General features: G+C 43.0%; 1 protein-coding gene across 1 annotated transcript in view; it reads right to left on the reverse strand.

Moving 5' to 3' along the window:
- SLC27A2 (solute carrier family 27 member 2) overlaps positions 1-24,456 on the reverse strand; it is a 53,642-nt gene extending 29,186 nt beyond the window's left edge. Inside the window, exons 1-4 of the mRNA XM_033190149.1 lie at positions 23,744-24,456; positions 8,620-8,829; positions 3,877-4,035; positions 1,185-1,309 (exon numbers count right to left, since the gene is read on the reverse strand). Coding sequence (XP_033046040.1) covers positions 1,185-1,309; positions 3,877-4,035; positions 8,620-8,829; positions 23,744-24,221 — 972 coding nt within the window. The 5' untranslated portion in view covers positions 24,222-24,456. The remainder of the gene's footprint in view (positions 1-1,184; positions 1,310-3,876; positions 4,036-8,619; positions 8,830-23,743) is intronic.
- Positions 24,457-24,952: the final 496 nt, after the last annotated feature.

Raw genomic sequence — 24,952 nt, forward strand, 5'->3', positions numbered from 1 at the left:
GGTAACATCTGGGCAGATACTGAGTAAAGCAAGGTGAGAGAGACCTGGGGGAAGAGCATCCGACACTTCTTTCTGCGTCACATAGCGGCTGGTATGTAAGGTGAGCACGATAGGTGTTTATCAATAGTAATTGATCAACTTAGTGATCCATTAAGGTTAAGTTGACTGAGTAGATTAAAGGAACTAGAATCTGGTGAAGGGGATTAGAATCTGGCGAGTTTACTGCATTGTCTTGCCCAGTGGTTCTCAACTAGGGTAGCATTTGCCTGCCAAGGGACATTTGGCAGTATCTGGAGACATTTTGATGATCACAACCTGGGCAGGTGGGGAGGTTACTACTGGCATCTCGTGGGCAAAGTTCAAAGGGTGCTAAACACTCTACAATTCACGGAATAAGTCCGTGCAGCAAAGAATTAAAAGCCCAAAGTGTCAGCAGTGCCACCGTTGATAAATCCTATCTGATACCAGATCTCTGATGAGAGTTGAGGGACTGGGCAGGAAGAGCTCTTGAGAACAACCCTATCGAGAGCTGAACATCTGCAAACAGGGCAGATCCAAGGCCGTTGGAGATGCCCTGGGGCCTCTGTTCCCAGCTTGGTGACAGACTTGGCTGGTTGGTTTCAAAGTCACACAGGGATTTATTTATTAAACAATATTAAGTAAAAGTTTCCTGTATGTTTTTGGTATAACAGAAAACAAGGAGACAAGATGTGGTTCCAGCCATCCAAGATATTATAGCCAAGGAAGGATGGGAGGCATGAACGCGAACTCCTGCTATGTGACAAGGGCCACAGAGGGTAGAAATAAAATGACGTAGGGGAGAAGAGTAATGACTTTTGTTGGAGTGACCCAAATAGGTTTAATGTATGAGGTATCATTTGAACTGGGCTTTGACAATGGCTTTTAGTAAGCAGAGAGGGAAATGCAGGATATGCTAGGTGGGGGATAAGATGTGAAAACAAGTAAAAAGTCAGGAAATAATCGTCATCATCATAATAATATGAACTCCCACCTACTAAGTCCCCTCTATATGGTAGGTATAGTGCCAAGTACTTTATCATGATAATTGTATACTAAACTCAAAACTGATATATGCAAGTCAGCTAAAGCCTAGCACAACCCAAAGTGACTTGAATTTCCATCTTACCCATTTCAAAATGATAGTACAACGGAGGCAGTGTTACCTGTGGTGTGTTGCATAAATACCGAAGCAGTTCACCGATATACTGAATGACAGTGATGTTGTATTTTCTGCAGTCATCCCAAAACTGGCTGGCTGAAAATTTAGTCCGCAAGGCAAGAGTAGCACCTACAGAGAAAGCATAGAAAGTGTCAAGAAAGAAATGGCAGAAAAAATTCTCCCAATTATGTTTAATTTGGGAACTTTGAAAGACAGAAATTTAAAAATAAATTATATTTGCAAACAAGTATTGAGTACCTTATATTCAATGCAAAAAATTAGTAAGACATGGTTTTGTTTGATAGGGGCTTCCAATCTATGGAGGAGAAGACTCATACAAAGGTCATTTTAATAAAAGTCAGCTTGCAGTAAGAGATTCAAATGAGGTCCTAAGAGGGAGGGAGGGGAGAGGGACAGAGATTCCATGCAATATATATATATATATAAATATTTCATGCTATATATAGAGTGAGACTGTCTCAAATATACATATATACACACATACATACATATGTATTTATATATATATATATATATATATATATTTGAGACAGAGTCTCGTTCTATTTTGTTTTTTCTTTTTTTGAGACTGAGTCTCACTCTGTCACCCAGGCTGGAGTGCAGTGGTGCCATCTTGACTCACTGCAACATCTGCCTCCTGGGTTCAAGTGATTCTCTTGCCTCAGCCTCCTGAGTAGGTGAGATTACAGGTGTGTGCCACCACGCCTGGCAAATTTTTTGTATTTTTAGTAGAGATGGGGTTTCCCTGTGTTAGCCAGGATGGTTTCAATCTCCTGACCTCGTGATCTGTCCCCCTCGGCCTCCCAAAGTGCTGGGATTACAGGCGTGAGCCACCGCACCTGGCCCGAGTCTTGCTCTGTTGCCCAGGCTGGAGTGCAGTGGTGCAATCTCGGCTCACTGCAACCTCTGCCTTGTGGGTTCTTGTGCCTCAGTCTCTAAGTAGCTGGGATTACAGGTGGGCACCATCAGGCCTGGCTAATTTTTGTATTTTTTAAGAAGTGATGGGGTTTTGCCATGTTGACCAGGCTGGTCTCAAACTCCTGACCTCAAGTGATTCACCTGCCTCAACCTCCCAAAGTGCTGGGATTACAGGCAGGAGCCACTGTGCCTGGCTCGTTCATGCAATATTTTAAATAATTTTGTGCATAAAATAAAGTTTGTGTTAAGTACTTATCTGTAGTATTTTCCACTTGTGGTGTCCTGGTGCTCAAAAAGTTTCAGATTTTGGAGCATTTTGGATTTCAAATTTCTGGATTGTGTGTGTGTGTGTGTGTGTGTGTATTTGAGCTGCTATAACAACATAGTACAGACTAGGTGGCTTAAACAACATATATCTCTTGCAGTTCTGGAGGCTGGGAAGTCCCTATCAAGGTGTTGGCAGATCAGGTGTCTGGTGAGGGCATTTTTCCTGGTTTGGGGATGGTCATCATCTCCCTGTGTCCTTACATGGAAGAGAACGGAGTCAGGAAAGAAGCTCTTTCCTGTCTCTTCTGATAAGGGCACTACTTTTCATGAAGGTGCTACTCTCATGACCCAATTACCTCCCAAAGACCGTATCAGCTAATACCAACATATTGAGGGTTAGGATTTCAACACATACATTTTTGGGGGACAAAAATATCCATCCATGACATGCATGCATATACACATGCATATGTGTGTGTGTATATACATATGTGTATAAATATTTATATATACATATATGATTATTTAAAATGAAATGCCACATGGGAGAAAAAGTTGTTTTTTAGTTCAGTCAGAAAGTTACAGATAGCTTCCTGGAAGAGATGGCTATTGAACTTTGCGGTAATGTATACAAGTGACATAAATCCTCCTGGAAGGAGAGAGGATGGCAACTCCAATTTGAATAGTAAAGTCTGAGAAGGAAAGAGAAGAGATGGCAAGCCAAGCCAAGTATTCTGATGGAGTTGCCATCTTCTCTCCTTCTAGTAGAGCTGAAAAGCTGTGGAAACAGGGGAGGCTGCAGAAGAGTACACACAACTGAAGAAGTTTAAATCAGATGCTGATGGAGATCAACATGTAAGTTTCTAAAGATGGAAATGACATGACATAGAATCTAAGATTCAAGTGTCATAACCTAGATACAGATAATTTTTTATTTTTATTTTTATTTTATTTTTCACAGTTGAGGTCTCACTCTGTCACCCAGCTTGGAGTGCAGTGGTGCAATCACAGCTCACTGCAATCTTGAACTCTTGGACTCAAGCAATTCTCCTACTTCAGCCTCCTGGGTAGCTGGGACTACAGACTTGAGCCACCATGCCTGGCTATTTTTTTTTTTTTTTGTAGAGATGAGGTTTGCTCTGTTGCCCAGGCTGGTCTTGAACTCCTGGCCTCAAGCAATCCTCCTGCCTTGGTCTCCCAAAGTGCTGGGAATACAGGTGTGAACCATTGCACCCAGCTCTAAAATATTTTAAAGGAGTTTCTCTCTTGATATACCGAACAATTATAGCATTATATTATTAGATAAGCAGGCATGAAAAAACAGATTATTTTAGATGCTTGCTTGTAATATGAGTCAAATAGCCTTATTGTTAATGCAAAATTGAAGACTGTTCCTAGCAGACAGCAACGTAGCCAAATTTTATATTACTGTTCCTTGTGAGAAAATGTAAATATGCACGCGCCTCCAACACTTTGTAGAAAAAGCTTACCAGCCACAATACATCCGTGAAAGCCAATCAATAGTGCAGCACTGTGGTACAAGGGCAGAGTGATATAGATGACATCATCTGCCTTCAATCCGCTTACAAAAGTGAGGCCAGTTCCATACCATATGCGCTGATGAGTGATCTTGGCCGCTTTTGGAAGACCTTTGCAAATATACAAGAGAAGGCATGAGTTAACCAAGACTGGGCATTTACAGTGTAGGAGAGAGATCTGGCTTAGGAAGATTAATCATCCTGTATTTTGAGAATTGTGCTGGGAAGGGCCATGACCGGTTAGACCAGAAGTTGACAAATTTTTTCTATAAAGGACCAGAGAGTAAATGTTTTAGGCTTTGTGGGTCATACAATCTCTGTTGCAACAACTGAACTCTGCTATTGTGGTCAAAAGCAGCCATACACATATACATAAATGGAGTGTGGCTGTGTTCCAATAAAACTTTATTTATAAAAACAGGTGGGAGGCTGTATTTGGCCCACAAGCCACAGATTGCTAATTCCTGAGTTAGATGGTTATGACAGTAGTAATCTGAAGAGAAACAGAAAACAGAGGAATGAATGTCTATTTAATTTCTGCTCTGTGGCTACCATTTTGCAAGACATTAAAAAAATTTCATTTAATTTCCATAACACGTTTATGTATGACATAAACAGAATTATATTCTCTAATCCACAGATGTGAAGGCTGGGAGTCAGAGAGGTTTCTTATGTACTGCAGTTATTTTATACAAACAAAGCAAATATGAACATTTGCTTATATGTTCTTGCCTTTTCCATTAAAAAATATGCACACTCACCCAGGTGCGATGGCTCACACCTGTAATCCCAGCACTTTGGGAGGCCAAGGTGGGTGGATAACAAGGTCAGGAGATCGAGACCATCCTGGCTAACATGGTGAAACCCCGTCTCTATTAAAAATACAAAAAATTAGCCAGGCATGGTGGTGGGCACCTGTAGTCCCAGCTACTTGGGAGGCTGAGGCGGGATAATGGCGTGAACCTGTGAGGCGGAGGTTGCAGTGAGCCAAGATAGCGCCACTGCACTCTAGCCTGGGTGACAGAGCCAGACCCTGTCTCAAAAAAAAAAAAAAAAAAAAAAAAAAAGCACACTCTTTTGCATGTTTTTTGTCTCTGCTGCTTAACACTGTTTATTGGAGATTTGTTCATGTTTGTACATAGAGATTTCTCTTATTCATTTATTTATTCTCTTTCTCAGCTCCTTCAGAAGTTCTTTTATGAGTCTATTATAATTAATTTATACTATTTGCTGTTACAAATGATGCTGCAGTGAAGAACCTCGTCCATATGGTAGTTCACATATGAATGACACCATATCTTTTGGATAATTCACGGAAGTGAGATTGTTGTGTCAAAAGATAAAAGATGGCCAGTCCTGTAATCCCAGCACTTTGAGACGCTGAGGCAGGAGGATCGCTTGAGCCCAGGAGTTCAGCACCAGTCTGGGCAACATAGTGAGACCCCTCCTCAACAAAAAGTAAAACAAATTAGCTGGGCGTGGCAGTATGCATCTGTAGTCCTAGCTACTTGGGTGGGAGGACTGCTTGAGCCCAGGAGGTTGAGGCTGCAGTGAGCCCTGATCCTGCCACTGTACTCCAGCCTGGGCAACAGATTGAGTTTCTGTTTCAAAAAAAAGTCTTTGTAATCTTGATAAATAACTGCCACATTTCCAGTTATAAGGGGTGTCCTCATTCATTCTCCTACCAGCAATACATGAGTATGCCTGTTTCCTCCTTGCCTTGTCAATGTGTGCTCTTAAATGTTGGGACCTTTGCCAGTCAGAAAGGTGAAAAACGGTATCTCCATGTAGTTTTAGTACATTAGACTAAATGCGTTTGCATTTTCTTAACCATAATTTATATACGTTTTTTGTAAGATTTTCTTCTGTTAAGTGTTTACTTATATTGTTTCCCATGGAAGAACAGTTTAATTGGGGAGGGCATGAGGTCACTGGGAAGGGGACTAAGAGTTTAAGATCTGAGTGGGTAAGTAGACTTCATGAAGAGGAAGACAGATCTCTGTTGACTCAGATTCTTCAATGCTTGATAATACGTTCACCGGATATTGCCCAAATAGCAGCAACTTGTTCCGAGGCAGACAAATATGGTCAGCACCCTACCATTACTGTAAACACAATTCAAAATTCATTTTCTTTGACAATGGGCCAGTTTTTTTGTTTTGTTTTATATATTATTATTAATATTATTTTTGAGATAGGCTTTCACTCGGTTGCCAGGCTGGAGTGTAGTGGTGTTCAAGGCTCACCACAGCCTCAAGTCAAGTGATCCTCTTGTCTCATCCCCCCAGGTATCTGGGACCACAGGTGTGCACCACCATGCCTGGCTACTTTATTTATTTATATTTGTTTGTAGAGACGAGGTCTTGCTTTATTGCCCAGACTGATCTTGAACTCTTGGCTTCAAGTGAGCTTCCCATCTTGGTCCCAAAGTGTTGGGATTGTAGATAAGAGCCAACATGCCTGGCCTCTGAACTTTTTAAAAAGAAATGCTCATCTTTGTTGCCTTGAAGTACTTTCAGAACTTTCACAAATTAAGATTTTGTATTAATGAAGAAATGAGAATATCTGGTAACTATTATATAATTTTGTGCTAATGACTTCCTTTGAGGAACAGGGACATTTGTTCTCCAACTGTTTAAATGAATTCTTTTAATTAATGTTTACAAGAGTAACTTAGCAATTTTTTTTTCTACAGACAGTATCTTGCTCTGTCACCCAGCATGGGGTACAGTGGCACGTCACTGTAGCCTCAGACTCCTGGGCTCCAGTGATCCTCCCACCTCAGTCTCCCAAGTAGCTAGGACTACAAGGTGTACCACTATGCCAGCTAATTTTTTAATGTTTTTGTAAAGATGGGGTCTTGCTATGTTGCCCAGCCTGGTCTCAAACTTCTGGGCTCAAGCGATCCTCCTGCCTTAGCCTCCCAAAGTTCTGAGATTATAGATGTGAGCCACTGTGCTTGGCCTAGCAAATATTTGATTCAGAGAAAATGAAAAAAGTAAAATAAACCCCCATTCAATTGTCTTCCAATTAAATATAAATTCTGACTTAAGAGATTAAATCAGAGAATGCTCATTCTCCTTTTTCTCCCTAAAAGGGATTTTCTATTTGACTGTGAAAACAGCATTATAACAAAATTTCATACTTGTTTACACAGTACTAAGATTGGATTTCCCCCTCATTAACCAAGGGCTCAATCCTTTCCCAAATAAACTTTTACAATTTAATTTTACCATTCTATTAAGAAATGATGATAAAAGTCCCATATGTTAAGGGAATGTCTGTATGCAGCAGAAGCAATTGGTTAATTGTGCCATCTCACCTTTCTGTTGGCCTGGCAAAAAAAATAAAAAAATAAAAAAATGAGAGACATTATGTTTTGGGCACCAGCTTTAATATATCAATCCTGGCTGCTGCTTATTTACTTAAATACTTAGCAAAAGTGACTGTATGAAGTGAGGCCAACAAACAAGTTAAACTCAGGTCCAGGAACTGTGAGCTCAGGTGGGTGCTGAGGGCCTGTCGAGGTGAAGGAGACAGTTCCTGTCAGCTGTAGCCGAGATAAAAGGCTCAAAGGACATTTTAGCCTGGTCTGTTGATTATTTAGCAAGGAGAAGACACGTATTACCTGCTTAAATTAAATTAAAATTTTAATCAACAGAGGTAAAAGACTCACAGATTCAATTTTCCAATATTGATAATAATAATTGGCATGCTGGGGCTGGCTTCCTGTCCTTCTTTTAAATATACCCCTCAGGCTTCATATTATTACATTTTGGTCTTCCTGGCCTATAGTAGGCAGACACTAAATATCTACCACATGAATAAACAAGAAGGTACTGGGGTAGAGCTGTCAATTGTATGAGCTGTGGAATCAGCCTCCAAGGTGAATCCTGACAGTTCTAATGCTTATCTTGGGAAGTTCTTAACCTCTCTAAGCATCATTTTCTGAATCTCTAAAATGGAAGTAAAAATAGTACCCATGTCAAGAGTTGGGGCAGAATCTTATCAACAAATGTTGTAAAGCCCCTTGAAGAATGCCTAGTACACATACTACCCTTAATATTGCTTCTTCCATATAGCAGTGCTCCCATAACATTGTTAATTGGCAGTGTTTCTTCTTAGTGGCTCATAATGGTGCAGCTTACAGTTGAAGGCACCCTAGATAAAATACTGTATTTGAAATACAGTATTTTAGGCCTTATGCTATAGCCACCCCACATCCACAGCACCAAACAGGTCCAAATCAGTGTTGCATGGGAAGATAATGGTTAAAACATTTATATAGACAGAACCCCCTAATTGTTCACTGGTCTTCTCCTGTGTTCCATTTATAATCAATTATAAAGTCTATATGGACTCTGGATGTAATATAATCAAAACACAACAAGCATGAAAAACAATTCCAACTACCTATTCAGTGTCAAATCTCATTCATCATCATAACTCCTTCTGTAGTTCTTGGTTAACCTCTTTATCTGTTCTATACCAACTGGGGGAAAATATGCATAGCTTGGAGAAACCCAAATGAGATCACATGCTATGAAATAAGATCAGTTCCCACAGGCAAATAACTAAATCTCCTGAAGTATTAGTTATCCAATAAGTTTTGCCAAAGAAAGAGATTTGAAAACCTGTGCCAACATTTAACTCCTTCAGATCCATTTTTTTGGGGAATCCCCCCTTTATTTTTACCTGTGGTTCCAGAAGTATAAATGTATAAGGCAGGAGTGGAAAAAGTGACTTCAGACCTCCATGACTCTGGGGTAGGTTCAGCTGATACTTCATCCACTTTGTCCAGGAAAGAGTCAATCCCATCTGTGTTAGAAGTTCTGCTCACATAATAGATGGACACATCATCTTTTTTAAGGCTTGGCAGTATCTCTTCAACAGCTGTTTGTAGTTCTTAATTTAATAAGAAAAAAATCAAAACAACTAAATCAGTCTATTAAAGTTCTATTAGTGCTTCAATAAGGATCATAATTTTATTTTCAGCATAATTTTTTGGTTAAATTTGTGGACATGACAAATGATGCTTATCATTATGTATTTTATATTATTATTATTATTATTTTAATGGAGATGGGGTCTATGTCAACCAGGCTGGTCTCGAACTGCTGGCCTCAAGCAATCCTCCCATCTTGGCCTCCCAAAGTGTGGGGATTACAGAGCTCGTGAGCCACTGCACCCAGCCCTATTGTGCATTTTAAACATGAAATTTACTACATTTGAAAAAAAATCACGAGATTCCAATACTGAGGGAAGGTTGGGTTTTAATGGTTTCACAAGCATAGCAGATGGTTGGCTGAAATCTGTACTTCCTGTGGCAAGTGCAAACCAATGGACGTATGGGCAAAACCCAAGAAATATCAGTGTGTAACTGATATATATCTAAATATAACTCCAGAAATAAATGTAGCTATTCCTAATATGTGCCACACAGGACTAAAGATGAACAAAAGAGAGAAAATTTTAAGGAAGGAGAAGAGAAATGAAAAGAAGGGAGCCATGCTAATGAACAAAGATGATAGACGCTAACTTTATTTTTTTATTTTTTATTTTTTTTGAGACGGAGTCTCGCTCTGTCGCCCAGGCTGGAGTGCAGTGGCCGGATCTCAGCTCACTGCAAGCTCCGCCTCCCGGGTTTACGCCATTCTCCTGCCTCAGCCTCCCGAGTAGCTGGGACTACAGGCGCCCGCCACCTCGCCCGGCTAGTTTTTTGTATTTTTTTTAGTAGAGACGGGGTTTCACCATGTTAGCCAGGATGGTCTCGATCTCCTGACCTCGTGATCCGCCCGTCTCGGCCTCCCAAAGTGCTGGGATTACAGGCTTGAGCCACCGCGCCCGGCCGACGCTAACTTTATGTAACAATTTTTTCGTATGCATCAGTAACAAGTAATTTCCTAGGAAGGTTAAACTGATCTGAGAAATAAGCTCTAAATTTCATAAGCACATTCTCCAGTCTGAGGGGAAAAAAAGGAGTGATTAATTTAGAGCAGTGTTTCCCAACCTGTGGGTCATAATTACAGTAGTGGATTGTTAAAATCATTTAAACTGAGCGATATTTAAAAAAATGAAAAATACTTAAAAGAAGGAAATAGAAATTTTGAAGCACATCTTAACAGAGTAAAAGGTAACAGTTCTACTGACAGTTCTACTGCTTATCTTGAGAAGTTCTTAACCTCTCTAAGCATCATTTTCTGAATCTCTAAAATGGAAGTAAAAATAGCACCCATCTCAAAAGTGGTGGCAGAATCTTATCAACAAATATTATAGAGCTCCTTGAACAATGCCTAGTACACACTACCCTTAATATTACTTCTTCCGGCCGGGCGCGGTGGCTCAAGCCTGTAATCCCAGCACTTTGGGAGGCCGAGACGGGCGGATCACGAGGTCAGGAGATCGAGACCATCCTGGCTAACATGGTGAAACCCCATCTCTACTAAAAAATACAAAAATCTAGCCGGGCGAGGTGGCTGGCGCCTGTAGTCCCAGCTACTCGGGAGGCTGAGGCAGGAGAATGGCGTAAACCCGGGAGGCGGAGCTTGCAGTGAGCTGAGATCCGGCCACTGCACTCCAGCCCGGGCGACAGAGCGAGACTCTGTCTCAAAAAAAAAAAAAAAAAAAAAAAAAAAAAAAAAAAAAAATATTACTTCTTCCATATAGCAGTATTCCTATAACACTGTTATAGGAACTATTCTTAATAGATGAACAGGGCTATTCATTTTTAAAAGTTTTGTTTCAGTTATGTGGGTGTGTGGGTACTGGGTCATGCACAAAAGTATTTCTTACTGGGTTAAGGTCAAACATTTTAAAGGCACTGATTTAATATGCAAACCACATTTCAGGCTTGCCACTTGGATTTTGTGCCTTTAAGCCATAAAGTGAGACTGCTTTTAAGCCTACTTGTCTGAAATTGTGATAACGGAAGTGAATATACTTATTTTTTGTTTTGTTTTGTTTTGAGACGGAGTCTCGCTCTGTCGCCCAGGCTGGAGTGCAGTGGCATGATCTCGGCTCACTGCAACCTACGCCTCCCGGGTTCATGCCATTCTCCTGCCTCAGCCTCCCAGTAGCTGGGACTACAGGCGCCCGCCACCACGCCCGTCTAATTTTTTGTATTTTTAGTAGAGACAGGGTTTCACAGTGTTATCCAGGATGGTCTTGATCTCCTGACCTCGTGATCCACCCACCTCGGCCTCCGAAAGTGCTGGGTAGGAAGGTAACTAAATGTCCCAGGGAATTACCTTGGGGAGGCTACACCTAATTCATCTGATATGCTTTGTTTTTCAGATGTTTGTGTATGATATCTCCATGAAGACAAGAAATATCATCAGGATAGATGCATTTAAAATTTAAAAAAATATTTTAATCAAAAGACTCACATACCTGGTAACAATAAATCAAATAGTACAAAAGGGTTTATAATGAAAATAAACAAGTCCTTACCCAGGCCTTCCTCACAACTAAAGCTATTGCCTAGGGGAAACCACTGTCAATTTTTTAAATTTAATTTTATTTATTTTATTTATTTATTTATTTTGAGATGAAGTCTCACTTTGTCACTCAGGCTGGAGTTCAGTGGCGCGATCTCGGATCACTGCAAGCTCCACCTCCCGGGTTCATGCCTTTCTCCTCCCTCAGCCTCCCAAGTAGCTGGGACTACTTGTCCCAGGTGCCTGCCACCACACCTGGCTAATTTTTTTTTTTTTTTTGTATTTTTAGTAGAGATGGGGTTTCACTGTGTTAGCCAGGATGGTCTTGATCTCCTGACCTCGTGATCCACCTACTTTGGCCTCCCAAAGTGCTGGGATTACAGGTGTGAGCCACAGCACCCAGCCCACCATTGTCAATTTTTTAAAAGCTGTTTCTTCTGGCAATTACCTCTCCATCACCAAAAAATATGCATTTCCTGCTAGTTCTTGGCCTATCAATTTTGATTCCTACTTCCATTTCACCCTGTCCATTTCTGACAGTTATTATCTTCACTTTACATTGTCTAGGGTAATAGCATTTACATTTATTCTGATACCATTATTCTGTCTTCCCAGCTTTATGGATTTGCTCTAGGAGCTGAAAACCAACAATCAGAATCAACACAATTATGACTATGAAAATACTCACTGCAGAGCCAAGTAAAGTGCTATGATTGTACTTTCTTTATTGAAGTTCTCTTTTTTTCTTTTGTCCCAAGAATCTTTATTCTCCTCCTTTACATTTTTAAAAAAATATTTGTGTCTGGTTGCTCTCTAGTCCTTCAGCACCCCAGAAGGGTTACTAGAAATATGACTGTTGTAGAAACTGGGATGGTAGCATCCACTCCTGTGCCACTGCCTTGGCTCATGTCCTCATTATATCCTACCTAGATTATTGCTATAGCCTCCTGACCAAAGTCCTGCCCTTGAGTCTCTTCCTGCTTCTAATTTATCAGCTTCACTCTCATCCAACTTCTTGTTGCCACCCTGTTTTTCAGGGCTGTTCATCCCTTGTCACAGAATCCACTCTCCTTATTCGGGAGGTCCAGAGGTGCCTCCCGGTCCCACTCCTGCTGACATTCTGTGTCATCGCCTACTCGCTACCTCTTGCCCTCTTTGGTCTAATCACACTGATGTATGGAAAATCCCTGAAGGTACCCGTATGCTCACGTCTCATTACTTTTGCCCAGGTTGTTTCATGGTCTCTCACCCGCTGGTCACCTGGAAAACTCCTGCTTATCCTTCAAGACTCAGGGTAGGTAGCACTTCTTTTCTGTTACCTTTTCTCCTCTGCAAAGTTAGCTGCTCCCTTCTACAGCTCCCATAGGAGCCCGTATTTATAATTATCAGGGCACTTATACACAGTATGATAGGGTTCAATTTTTTTTTTCTTTTGAGACAGGGTCCTGCTCTGTCTCCCAGGCTGGAGTGCAGTGGCGTGATCATGGCTTACTGCAGCGTCAACCACCTGGGCTCAAGTGATCCTCCCATTTCAGCCTCCCAAGTAACTGGGACTACAGGAGTACCATATGCCCAGCTAACTTTTTGTAGAGATGGTGTCCCACTATGTTGCCCAGGCTGATCTCCAACTTCTGAGCTCAAGCAATCCTCCCACCTCTGCCTTTCAAAGTGCTGGGATTACAGGTGTGAGCTACCATGCCCGGCAGATGTGGTTTAATTCATTTTCTCCTCTAGTAGACAGGGAGATCTTTGAAATTAAGATCATAATCAAATCATCTTTGCACTCCCAGAGCTACTAGATAAGTGCTCAATAAATGTTTATAATTGAAAAAAATTTGCACAAAGTATGATATTAGTGTGGAAGAGACAGAGGAATAAGCTAAAGCTGCTTAAAGGATTCAAATCTGCGAGTTGATAAACCTTTAAGAAAACATAATGTAAGATGAAATAATTTTTGAGATACAAGTATGCCTTGCTTACAAGTAAGGGCCCACAGAGGTAAATTTAAAAACAGCAACTCCTACTGCTAAAGAATTGTGAAATCTCCTTTCTTTCCTCCTGTCATGAGACTCATGGCCCATAGTCAAACAACCCGTTCATAAGTTACCTGGATCCATTCTCATTCCCTCCCTCCCAACATTTATTCAACATCTATTTAAAGAGTGTTCCCTGTGTGCCAGACAGGTCTCTGTACACTGGATATGACAGTGAGCAAAACACTGTCCCTGTTTTCATAGAGCCCAGGTCTAATAGAGGAGAAACAAACAAAAATCAAAATAAGTGGCCATAGGTGTCACAACAGGGGAAGGAGAAGGTATTTGGGGAGCAGGTGGTGGTGGTGGTGGGGGCGAGCAGAAAGATGACCTAGAAGAAGTGCCCTGAAACCTGAGACCTGAAAGATGAGGAGACGGTGGAGATGAAGATCTGCTGGGACTGACTAAGCCTGCGTCTGGGCAGTGGAACGGCTTATGCAAAGGCCCAGAGCCAACGCAGCCTGGGGCCCGGTAACTAAAAGAGGTTAAAGCTGACTGGAATGTGGAGTGGGAGGGGAATAAGGTTGGGAGAAGAGGCTGGAGACTTAGACAGCAGGTCCCTGAGGGCCTGGCTTAAGCCAGGCAAATGGACTGGAGGGGCAGTGAGCAGAGGTAGGGAGACCAGCTGTTAGATGAAGCTTGTCTACACTGTGGAGGCAGCAGTGGGTAGAGAGAAGTGAATGTACTTAAGAGATATCTGGTAGGTAGAATAGATAGGACTTAGTAACAGTCTTTTTTTTCTTTTTTCTTTTTCACCTCCAAGTAATCACCTTAATGAGGGGAAAATGGTAGGTCAAAAGGGACTTTAAGTTTTTCTGTACATTTTTTTTTTAAGAAAAATGTACTCTAGCCTGGGCAACATGGCGAAACACCTCTACAAAAAAATACACACACACAAAAATGTTAGCCGGATGTGGTGGCACACACCTGTAGTCCCAGCTACTTTGGAGGCCGAGGTGGGAGGATCACCTGAGCCTGGGAGGTCAAGGCTGCAGTGAGCCATGATTATGCTACTGGACTCCAGCCTGGGCAACAGAGTGAGACCCTGTCTCAAAAAAAAAAAAAAAAAAAAAAAAGAAAACTAAAAAAAGAAAAATGTATTCAGGTATTAGTATGAAAAATTAATAATAATAGGAAATGCAATTAAGCTGGTGTCATGCTTGATCACAGTCTAAGCAACTTCACATCATGTGTACTTCATTCATGTTCCTAGCTGGCCCTCTGCAGGCATGTAGTTTGTGATTCCTGACCTTTTATGCAAGTCATCTAATCTGAAGGGAGGGCCATTGCCCCTGCCCTACACCATTTCCTTCCATCTCCTGTAGGCTGTTGGTGTAGATTTGTTATTTGGGCACACTTGAGTTTCTACTGGCTTGCCAACCGTATCAGGACACATTATGGAAGCCTTTCTTCCCTTAAAGATGTAGAAAAAAGAAATGAAATTTGAAAGGAAATTCTGGATGTGAATCTACCTGTCAACTATCTAGTTGATATTTAATGTCTTTTTTTTATTTTGAGATGGAGTCTCACTCTGTCACTCAGGCTGGAGTGCAATGGTGTGATCTCAACTCACTGCAATATCTGCCTCCTGGGTTCAAGCCATTCTCCTGCCTCAGCCTCCTGAGTAGCTGGGATTACAGGTGCCTGCCACCATGCCTGGCTAATTTTTGTACTTTTGGTAGAGACAGGGCTTCACCATGTTGGCCAGGCTGGTCTTGAATTCCCAACCTCAAGTGATCTACCCACCTTGGCCTCCCAAAGTGTTGGAATTACAGGTGTGAGCCACTGTGCCTGGTTGGCCTACATATTTTCTAATTTAAGCATAAAATATTTATATAATTCTTATTGTAAAGTCTGCTCATCTAAGAGTGAATATCAACCAGAACATATAAGCTATAATTCTATTTGTCAAGGTTGGGTTCTCTGAGACTCTGAGATGTGCATGCAGGAGTGCTCTTGGGAATGGGACCTGTGAGGCTGCAAGGGAAGTAGACTGGATAGAGGGAGACATTGAACTGTAATGCAGACACATCAGAAGCCTCCCTCAGCAGATCCTCTAATCCTAAGGGGACTCTGGACCTGGGATGCCCTTCAGGGTTGTCCCAAATTAAGGGAGGTAGGCTGTGCCTTCACACCTGCCCTTTGACCAGCCCAATGGACTCAGGCTGGGGTGGTGGTGCTTAACCTTGGGCAAAGTGTCTCTCTTCAACCAAGGACAAGTCCTGGGAGAGGTCTCAGCTGAGAGCTCCCAGCTGCTGAAGAGTGAGTCTGTCAGTCCTAAAGTGGGGATCTGGGTGGTACATCACAGCATGCACCCACCTCTCCTTTACTAATAACAAACATTTAAAATTTTCATTTGCATAGAACTGTTGGTATAGTTTTATACATATATCACTTCACATAATTTTCATAACAACCCTGTGATATAGATACCAGTAATCTTATTTCTATAAATGAGAAGAGGTTCACCAAGTCAGTGTATGGAGGGTCACATGCAAAATGAAAAGAATCATTCTGGGTTTCTGAGATTCCCACCTCCTTGTATGAGCCATTCAGATTAAGTTCTAGCAAAGTGCCTTATTTCTTGGAAGAGGCTGGCTGCTTGGCCTTCTGCTCAGTGCTTGTTCAATCCTGTGGATCTGCCTTTAATGAGTAAAACGGATAATCTTTTCTTGAAGAGCAAAACCTCAAGCTTTATTAAAAGTTTGAGTATGAGAAACAGTAGTCACAGAAAGTTGCCGAAGGGTGTAGAGCAGCTCCATCAGTTAGTTCTTCATCAGCATAGTTTTAAGTTGTAGACTGAAATAAACCCTCAGAGAAAGAGCACACACTTGGGTGTTGAAAAATCAAGTGATTACAACACCACTGCCCCATCCCCTTAAAGTCTGTTCAAAGGAAATTTTAAAAAATTAAGGTAGCATATTAAGTCTGTCCCTGTCTTTTTTTTTTTTAAGGAAAAAGGAATTTTCTGAAAAAACAAGCCCATTGCTAGAAGGCAGGGAGATTGGGTGGGTGGTGAGCTGAATCAATCTTCATTGCTAAGGTGTTAGGTGCTCAGGCTAAACCTACAGGTTTCCAATAGGAAAACATTCAGTTTAGTAGCTTGTTCTGCTACTAGACTGCCTCAGTGAATGAGTAACTGACTGGATTAAACAAAACACCCCAGAAATATTTACCAAGAAGGTAAGGTCCAAAAGGAAGGTAGTGAAAGGAAATGTACTCTCATCATGAAATGGTTGGTTGATGAGCAAGTCAAGCTTGAAGGTTTATCTCTTTTCTTCACTCAGGAAAGCAACTGAAACACAAACTAGTGCTATTAATAACGCAGTCCTTGAAGACAATCTAAAAATAGTTCCTAAAATGCCATTTGTAACTGTAATTTTGTATCTCAATCATTGGCAGTTTGGAATGACAGTATTTTGTACAGCAAGATGATGCATATTATAAAACTAAATATATATATATAGAGAGAGACATGTGTGTACTCCTCTCTCTTCCCCACACAAAACAAACCACCCAGAGGTCATAAAAATGTTTAAGTTCCACCAGGAGTAAGCAAAAATTTAACAAGGAAATACATACTCATTTTACATTTATGTAATTAAGTAGTAATCTCCTTGATGTTAATTTTTATTTCTCCAAGTTAAAGTTCTTGCTTATATGAACTCTTGCTTTCTAGATAGCCCTGGAATCAAAGGTAATTCCTTATCCTGAGTTACTAGGTCACACAAGGCCTTACATAATTGTTAACATTTGATATCTGTAAGCAACCATGTCATCTGTCTACCAACAATCTACTTCCTTTTTCTCAGAGGCTATGGGAAGGTCCTTTTCAAATACTAGCCACTTATATAGAATAATCTGAACTCTATCCTTACCTTTCAGATTCAATAACATTAACACCTGATTCAGAGTTTGTTTTTACCTCTTAATTCCCTGTTTCTGAAGAAAATAAAGTGCATTCCCATATATGCCAGCAAAGTGCTAATTTTGTTCTTGGATGGAGATGTACAATCACCTCCTTTGCAAGCTTCAGTTAAGAGCAGGGAAAGAAGAGAAATTTTAGAGAATATCTTTAAGCTACCTTTCCTTGGGCTACTAGGCTGGAAATCTCAGCCCTTGGATATATTAATCATTTGGTGTCTGGGTTTCTGTCCTTGTACAGGGTCCTCCACCATCCTACTCACAGATCCTTTCCAGCCCATCCTGTGCTCACCACTGGCTTACTCGCTGCACTGAGACCCGAGGAGAGCACCGCTGTCCTACCGGGTACTGCCAGAGGGCGGGACACGGTTACTGATTAGGAGGACCTTTGGGAGATAAGTAAGCCTGTAGTAGGGTAAGGCCGGGCCCAGGGGAGATTGAGTGTAAATGGGTATTTTCACATCTGATTTTGTTACATCATTTTTCAGGCCCTCATGCCCAACCCAGTGGTCCTTAAGCTTCAGGGAACAAAGCCTGTCACAATCAACCAGAATAATGGAACCCATTAATTCAACAGACATTATGTATCTATTATGTATGTATGTATGTATGCATCCACCCATCCATCTACCTCCTTCCTTCCTTCCTACCTACCTACCTACCTACCTACCTACCTATCTGGACAGTCTCACTCTGTTACCCTGGCAGTGGTGTGATCTTGGCTCACTGCAACCTCCGCCTCCCAGGTTCAAGTGATTCTTGTGCCTCAGCCTCCCGAGTAGCTGGGATTACAGGTGCCCGCCACTATGCCCGACTAATTTTTGTATTTTTAATAGAGACAGGGTTTCACCATGTTGGCCAGACTGATCTCGAACTCCTGACCTCAGGTCAGGAGGCCCATCTTGGCCTCCCAAAGTGTTGGGATTACAGGCATGAGCCACCATGCCCTGCCCAACTGACATTTATTGACTGCCTACTATGTGATAGACATTACTAGGGAATTATTCAAAGATATATGAGAGAATTCTAAGCCTTTGCGGCAAGTGCATTGAAGCACCTCATTTAAGTTACTCCTTGGGCAGCCCAAAGAGGTGAGAAGAGTGGAGATTAGATTATTTCTGTGCCTTGATTCTGGACTAAAGTTGGCATTAGAAAATTAAATATTTCCTTCTGTGGAAGTGAGGCCACTGCTGTTGGCCATTCTTTGGACTCTCTGAGTCCCTATTTTTTCCATTTCCTGAGTCCCTTCAGGAAACAGCTTAAAAAAATGACTGTTATTAAGTCCAGTCTGCCATTGTTCTTACATCGCAATACACTTTAATGAAGCATCTCACTGTTTTAAGCACCTGATCAGAAGTGCCTCTGGTGTTCCTTTTGCCTGGAATGCCCCTTCCCCCAATGCATTTTTCCCCTCAATAGTCAGTGCCCCCAGAAAGCCTTCTCTTGACCTCTGCTTGTTTTCCTACAGCACTTGTAGCTCTCCCAGCACACGGAACACATTCTCCTGGGTGTCACAATCATTTGTGCATGTGGTTTAGTTCTTTTACTGGACTGTAAGATCCTTGAACTAATTCATCTTCTTATTTCTCCATCTCATCATGGCAGAGAGAAAACTAGCTTGTACCTTATTGGGACTCTCTCTCTCTCTCTCCTTTTTTTTTTTTTTGTGGCTTCTCCTCCAAATGTTTCTTGCTTTGAAAATCAAATTGTTGTACCATCAGTTTTTCTCAATCTAAACTCAAAAGTTTGGATGACAGGGGTTATCCTTGGTCCCAACACTTGTTTTGTAATGAAGTTCTTCCGTCTTAGAGCTTTTAATGATGCAATATTTTTGAAAGCTATTGTAAGCATTTTCCTTTATCACATTGTTTAAAGGAGGTCTAATTTTGCTTTCTGCAACCTTGCAACAGCAGGTCAAAGGTAATCTGGAACATTTTATAACTTATCTGGGACGCAGTTTTGCAACAGAGAGTATCTTTAACTGTTACTAAAGCCTTGTATAAGAGTAGTGCCTACACGGTGGGAGCCTCGCATGGCTGTGTTGAGTTAGATAGTGTATACCCTGCAAGTGAGCTGATGAGGGGACCTTCAGGAGACCTGGGTTATCTACCCAGTAGAATAGCTAGTTTAATGATGGTCTTGATGCTAGGATAAATGGAAACAGAACAAATGTACTATTTCAGGCCTCTTTTGTAGGTTTTTATAAACTATCCTATATTGTGTGAAATAAAATATGTTTTACTGTTTCACCCATATTCTGTATTTGGAAAGTTGTGTGAAAAACTACTGGCCCAGCCAGTTGGCTTTTATTAATTACAACATTGATACAGGTTCTTATCGTTGGAGACAATTTTTCCATGTGATTACCTAGATCATACCCTGCCCTGGAAAACGATCATGAAACGTACAACAGAGAGAAAGTCATATTCTCTGGGAAACAGTGCTGCTGCTTGATTCAGGGAAGTGTTTGTGAGTCTTGACTTTCTGTAACTATAGTAAAATTGGAAGGAGTAATTGAGTACTGAAATTCCTGCACTCAACCCTGCAGGGTTGAGTCCTGCTAAGTTTTATAAAGAAACCCCCAAATTCATAACAACTGGATCAATCCTCATGATAAATGCCTCTGTGCTGGTCCTTTACATATACTGCAGAATTTAACTGACAGATGGAGCTCAAGACCTCTTACTAGCCTACAAGCCCTGGGCTGAAATTCAAAGTATGGAATCAAACTCACATTTATGTATCATGTTCAAGATGGTGTGATAGAATAAACAGTGCCTCGTAAGTGAGAAAAAAAAATCTGGCTTCTATCTCTACCTTTGTTCCTAACTATCCACTTGACCATGGGCAATTCATATCATCCCTCTAGGCCTTTGTTTATACAGCTATAAGACAACGGGAAGGCCAGTAGCGGTGGCTCATGCCTCTAATCCCAGCACTTTGGGAGGCCAAGGCAGGTGGATCATGAGGTCAAGAGATCGAGACCATCTTGGCCAACATGGTGAAACCCCATCTCTACTAAAAACACAAAAATTAGCTGGGCATGGTGGCGGGCATCTATAGTCCCAGCTACCTGGGAGGCTGAGGCAGAAGAATGGCTTGAACCTGGGAGTCGGAGGTTGCTGTGAGTTGAGATTGCGCCACTGCACTCCAGCCTGGGCAACAGAGCGAGACTCTGTTTCAAAAACCAAGAAACAAACAAACAAACAACAACAACGAAAAACAATGGGAAACTAGACTGTTTCTCAAAGCCTAGTCCTCAGACCATTTGTTTCAAAATCACCTGGGGTTGGGGATGTGGTTTCTTATAAAAATACACATTCCTGGGCCCCAACATAGTCTTACTGAATCAGCATTTTTGGGGATGATCTCAGAAATTTTATTTTTTTGTTTTGAGACAGGGTCTCACTCTGTCACCCAGGCTGTAGTACAGTGGCACAATCACAACTCAGCGCAGCCTCAACCTCCCAGGCTCAAGCGATCCTTTCACCTCGGCCTCCCCAGTAACTGGGACCACAGGCACTCATCATCATGTCCAGTTCATTTTTGTATTTTTTTTTTTTTTTTTTTGTAGAGATGGGGTTTCGTTATGTTGCCCAGGCTAGTCTTGAACTTCTGGGCTCAAGTGATCCTCCCTCCTCTGCTTCCCAAAGTGCTAGGATTACAGGAGTGAGCCATAGCGTCCGGCCTCAGACTGTTTTTAAAAGTAAGCTTCCCAGGCGATTCTTAGGCTTATTAAAGTTTCTTCTATAAACTTTTTTTTTAAAAGTATAACTCATTTATTAAAGGTAGAGGATTATAGGGTTAGAATATCTCTAAGGTCCCTTCCAACACCAAAGAACTCTAAGAATCAAGTCCATTCAACATATTTTCCCATGGGGATGTTTAGTAAACATGCAACTCTGTGACAGACTGTAATTTTGCTTCATGTGCAAAGGTATCTCAGTGATTTGGAAAAACTGACTTTTTTTTTTTTCCCAATATGTGGCCTCCCTCAGAGGTCAGTTGACTGTCCAGAGAGTGCCTTAGGTCCACTGCAAAGTCTGGTTCATGTTTGATTTTAATGTAGAAATTTCCATATATTCTCTATGTAAATACATAGCTCTATGGCAGAGAACTGTTGCCTGGGTGGGAAGAGGGTATCTGGTTGTACTTCTGACTTTATTACAGAACCAAATTGTATCATGGTCATTTAATCCTGAAATTCTTTGTCAGCAAAACTCCAAACCCTGTGACCTCCCTCTCAGGGGGCTGGGATACTAAAGTGATAAACACAATTTAGATGCCTCTTGAAGTGGTACAAAGATCACTGTGTTAATAATTTCCCTCCAAGTAAGCTGGTAAAGTAACAGGCTTAGGAGAGTCTTCTAGTTACAAAGTAGTGAAGTTACTGCTTTTCTCAGGCAACTAGAAATTAATAGGAATTTTCTTGAAAGGACCATCTCTTCCAAATAATTTAGCCACCTTTAAACTTGTCTTTCTTTTTCTTTTTTTGAGATGGAATCTCACTCTGTCCCCCAGGCTGGAGTGCAGTAGCATGATCTCGGCTTACTGCAACCTCTGCCTCCTGGGTTCAGGTGATTCTCCTGCCTCAACCTCCCAGGTAGCTGGGATTACAGGCACGTGTCACCATGCCCAGCTAATTTTTTTTTTTTTTAAGTAGAGATGGGGTTTTTGCTATGTTGGCCAGGCTAGTCTTGAACTCCTAACCTCAAGTGATCCGCCCACCTCAGCTTCCCAAAGTGCTGGGATTACAGGCTTGAGCCACCACGTCCAGCCTAAAACTTGGCTTTCTGCTTTTAAACTTTTATACAAAGCCTATATTTTTTGGATTATTTATTTCATGCCACGTGAAGCAGGCGTGTAAGATTCCTGGTTTCTCACAAGTGAATTAACCTTTCATCTTTCTGTAGCCCCCTTAGTTTGCCTCAGTTTCCCCAGCTATGAAATGAAGGGGTAGAGCAACTGGACGCTTCATCCCTTCCAGCACACTTAGACTTTACATTCATGCAGAGGAAGACAATAAGATGTAGGAAAGAGGCTGGGTGCAGTGGCTCACACCCGTAATCCCAGCACTTTGGGAGGCCAAGGTGGGTGGATAGCTTGATCTCAGGAGTTTGAGACCAGCCTGGGCAACATGGTGAAACCCTGTCTCTTCCAAAAATAACAAAAAATTAGCTGGGCATGGTGGTGCATGCCTGTGGTCCCAGCTACTTGAGAGGCCGAGGTGGGAGGATCGCTTGAGCCTGGGAGGCAGAGGTTACAGTGACCTGAAATAGCACCACTGCACTCCAGCCTGGGCAACAGAATGAGATTGTTTAAAAAAAAAAAAAAAAAAAGTAGGAAAGAGCATGACTTCGAATTTGGATTTGGATAGAGCTAGGCTGGAATTTTAAGTCTCAGTTTTCTCAACTGTATAATGATGGTGGTGGTGGGGTGGGGGGTAGTGATGTTATCTCCCGGGCTAATAAAAGCATCTACTATAGGGCTTAGCACAGAAATTCATTCTAGAAAGCTGAGGCTCCTTGGCTCCCTAGACCCCTTCCCTGTCACCCAGGTCTTTCAGCCCACACCTGGGTAGGCCTCTTCTTACTGACTGAGAGAAGGAACCCTTGGTCCTTATTCAAGCGCAGAGACAAGCTCTCTGGGAGGGGAAAGCCATCAGCCCTGTGAGTAACAGGTTCTCTGTCGCTTCCTGGCCTTGTCATCACTTAAGTTACTATTTCAAGTCTGGCTGAAATGTGGCAGGAGGTAACCACAGAACTGAAAGGGTCACTACTGTTATAGATGCAGTGGGGGCTCACAAGGGCCCTGCAGCAGATCCCCAATATCTTCTCTCTGGGGATCAGGTGTGGTCACCTTTGTTCTGCAGGGAGGGGACAGGGATGCTAACAGCAGTTGAGAGCTGGAAGCAACATTGAAACCTGCCTCATTGGAGAGGAGCAAACCAAGGGACAGAGAGAAGTGACTTTCCCATGATCACACAGCCAGTCAAGCAGCAGAGGTGAGAAGAGCCCCTCTGGATCCACTAGAGTTCGCACTCAAGAGCCTCTGCATTTTAATGCAGATGTTATAAGTATTGATTAAGAGCTTGGAATTTGGAGATAGATGGCTGGGCATGAGGCTTCGCCTCTCAGGACCTCAGTGGTCTCATCTATAAAAGTCCTATAACAAATCTTACCCATTGTGAGGATTAAAAGCCACACTGCCTGTAGAGTGCTTTACACAGAACCTAGCACATAATTAGCTTCCACAACAGGTGGTTCTAAATGATCATTATTTGCGATTCAAGGAAACACTGCCAACCTCTTTTTCTGTACCTCCAGTTCCAACCTCCCTCTGCGAACCCCTTATGCCACGCTGTGGCTCGTTAGTCAAGGCGCCGAGAAGCCCTGGTGCCAGGGCAGGGCGATCCTCGGGGCTCACCTGGCGACGCCAGCAGCACCTTCGCCCCGCAGCACTGGAAGCAGTGCAGCAGGGACTTTGCGCGGATGTTGTAATTGAGGCACGCCATGGCACAGCCCAGCTTCATCAGCCCTAGCCACAGCCACACGTAGGCCGGCTCGTTACCCATAAAGAGCGCCACGCAGTCTCCCTGGCGCAGGCCGAGGTGATTGTGCAGCGCCCGGGCCACCTGGTTGCTGCGCTGGTCCACTTGCGCGTAGGTGAGAGTCTCGTCGCGGAAGAGCAGAAAAGGCTTGTGTGGAGTCTGGCGCGTTTTCTCCAGGAACGCCCGCAGGATGGTGCGAGCCGGCCGCCGCTGCCCGTAGCTGCGCGCCCTCCGGCCCACGGCGGCCACCTTCAAGAAGTAGCCCACGTCCTGGAAGAAGTAGGGGCAGCAGAGGTTCACCAGGAGCGGCAGGAACAGCAGCCCCGCCAGGACTGTGTAGATGGCGGAAAGCATGACGGCTGCGGGGCCCTCTGTTCCAGCCAGGGCAGAGGGCGCACCCCGGGCGTGCAGCGCGGCGACTGGGCAGGCTCCGGGCGGACTGGCGGGCTGCGCCGGGGCGCACGCGGCGGGACGCCGGGCTCGTAGTGAGATGAAGGGGAAGACAGAGCTCCTCAGCTGCAGGTACCGCCGCAGGCTCCGGGACAGGTGTAGTTGTGTGCGGGCCGCCAGGGGTTCCGGGCCGGACTGGCCGGCAGAGCCCGCCCCCTTGTGGGGGGCAGCCACCTGCGCTCCCGGCCCGCCCACGCGGTCCTCCCTGGGCTGGGCAGGCTGCCCTGCGGCTCACCGGGGGCCTTGGCCACCTCCCCGCCCGAGTCTGGAGGTCTGGGGTCAAGTCTGGACCCCCTCGCGTTGTGACCGAAGTACTTTACCTCTAGGAGCCACGGTTTCTTTAAATGGTAATAAGACGCAGTTAGCGGACGTTGAGAATATTAGATAATGGAGGCGTGGGGCTATAATTTGTTACCACTAATAGAGTGGCTTATGGAGATGACACTGTTATTACCGATGAAGTGCCTTATAAATGTCAGACAGTCTTATTATTTATTAATAGCGGGCACCAGATGCCACTGCCAAACCAGAATCTCATCTCTGCTTCCTGGTCCCAAGGGCTTTCCGCCTGGTCTCTCTGTTTCTCAGATTTGTTTCCCAGTCTGACTGCCAGGCGGTCTCCTGTAGCGAAGGCT

Source organism: Trachypithecus francoisi, unplaced genomic scaffold (assembly GCF_009764315.1).
Source record: "Trachypithecus francoisi isolate TF-2019V2 unplaced genomic scaffold, Tfra_2.0 Lachesis_group3, whole genome shotgun sequence".
In the NCBI taxonomy this organism is placed as follows: domain Eukaryota; kingdom Metazoa; phylum Chordata; class Mammalia; order Primates; family Cercopithecidae; genus Trachypithecus; species Trachypithecus francoisi.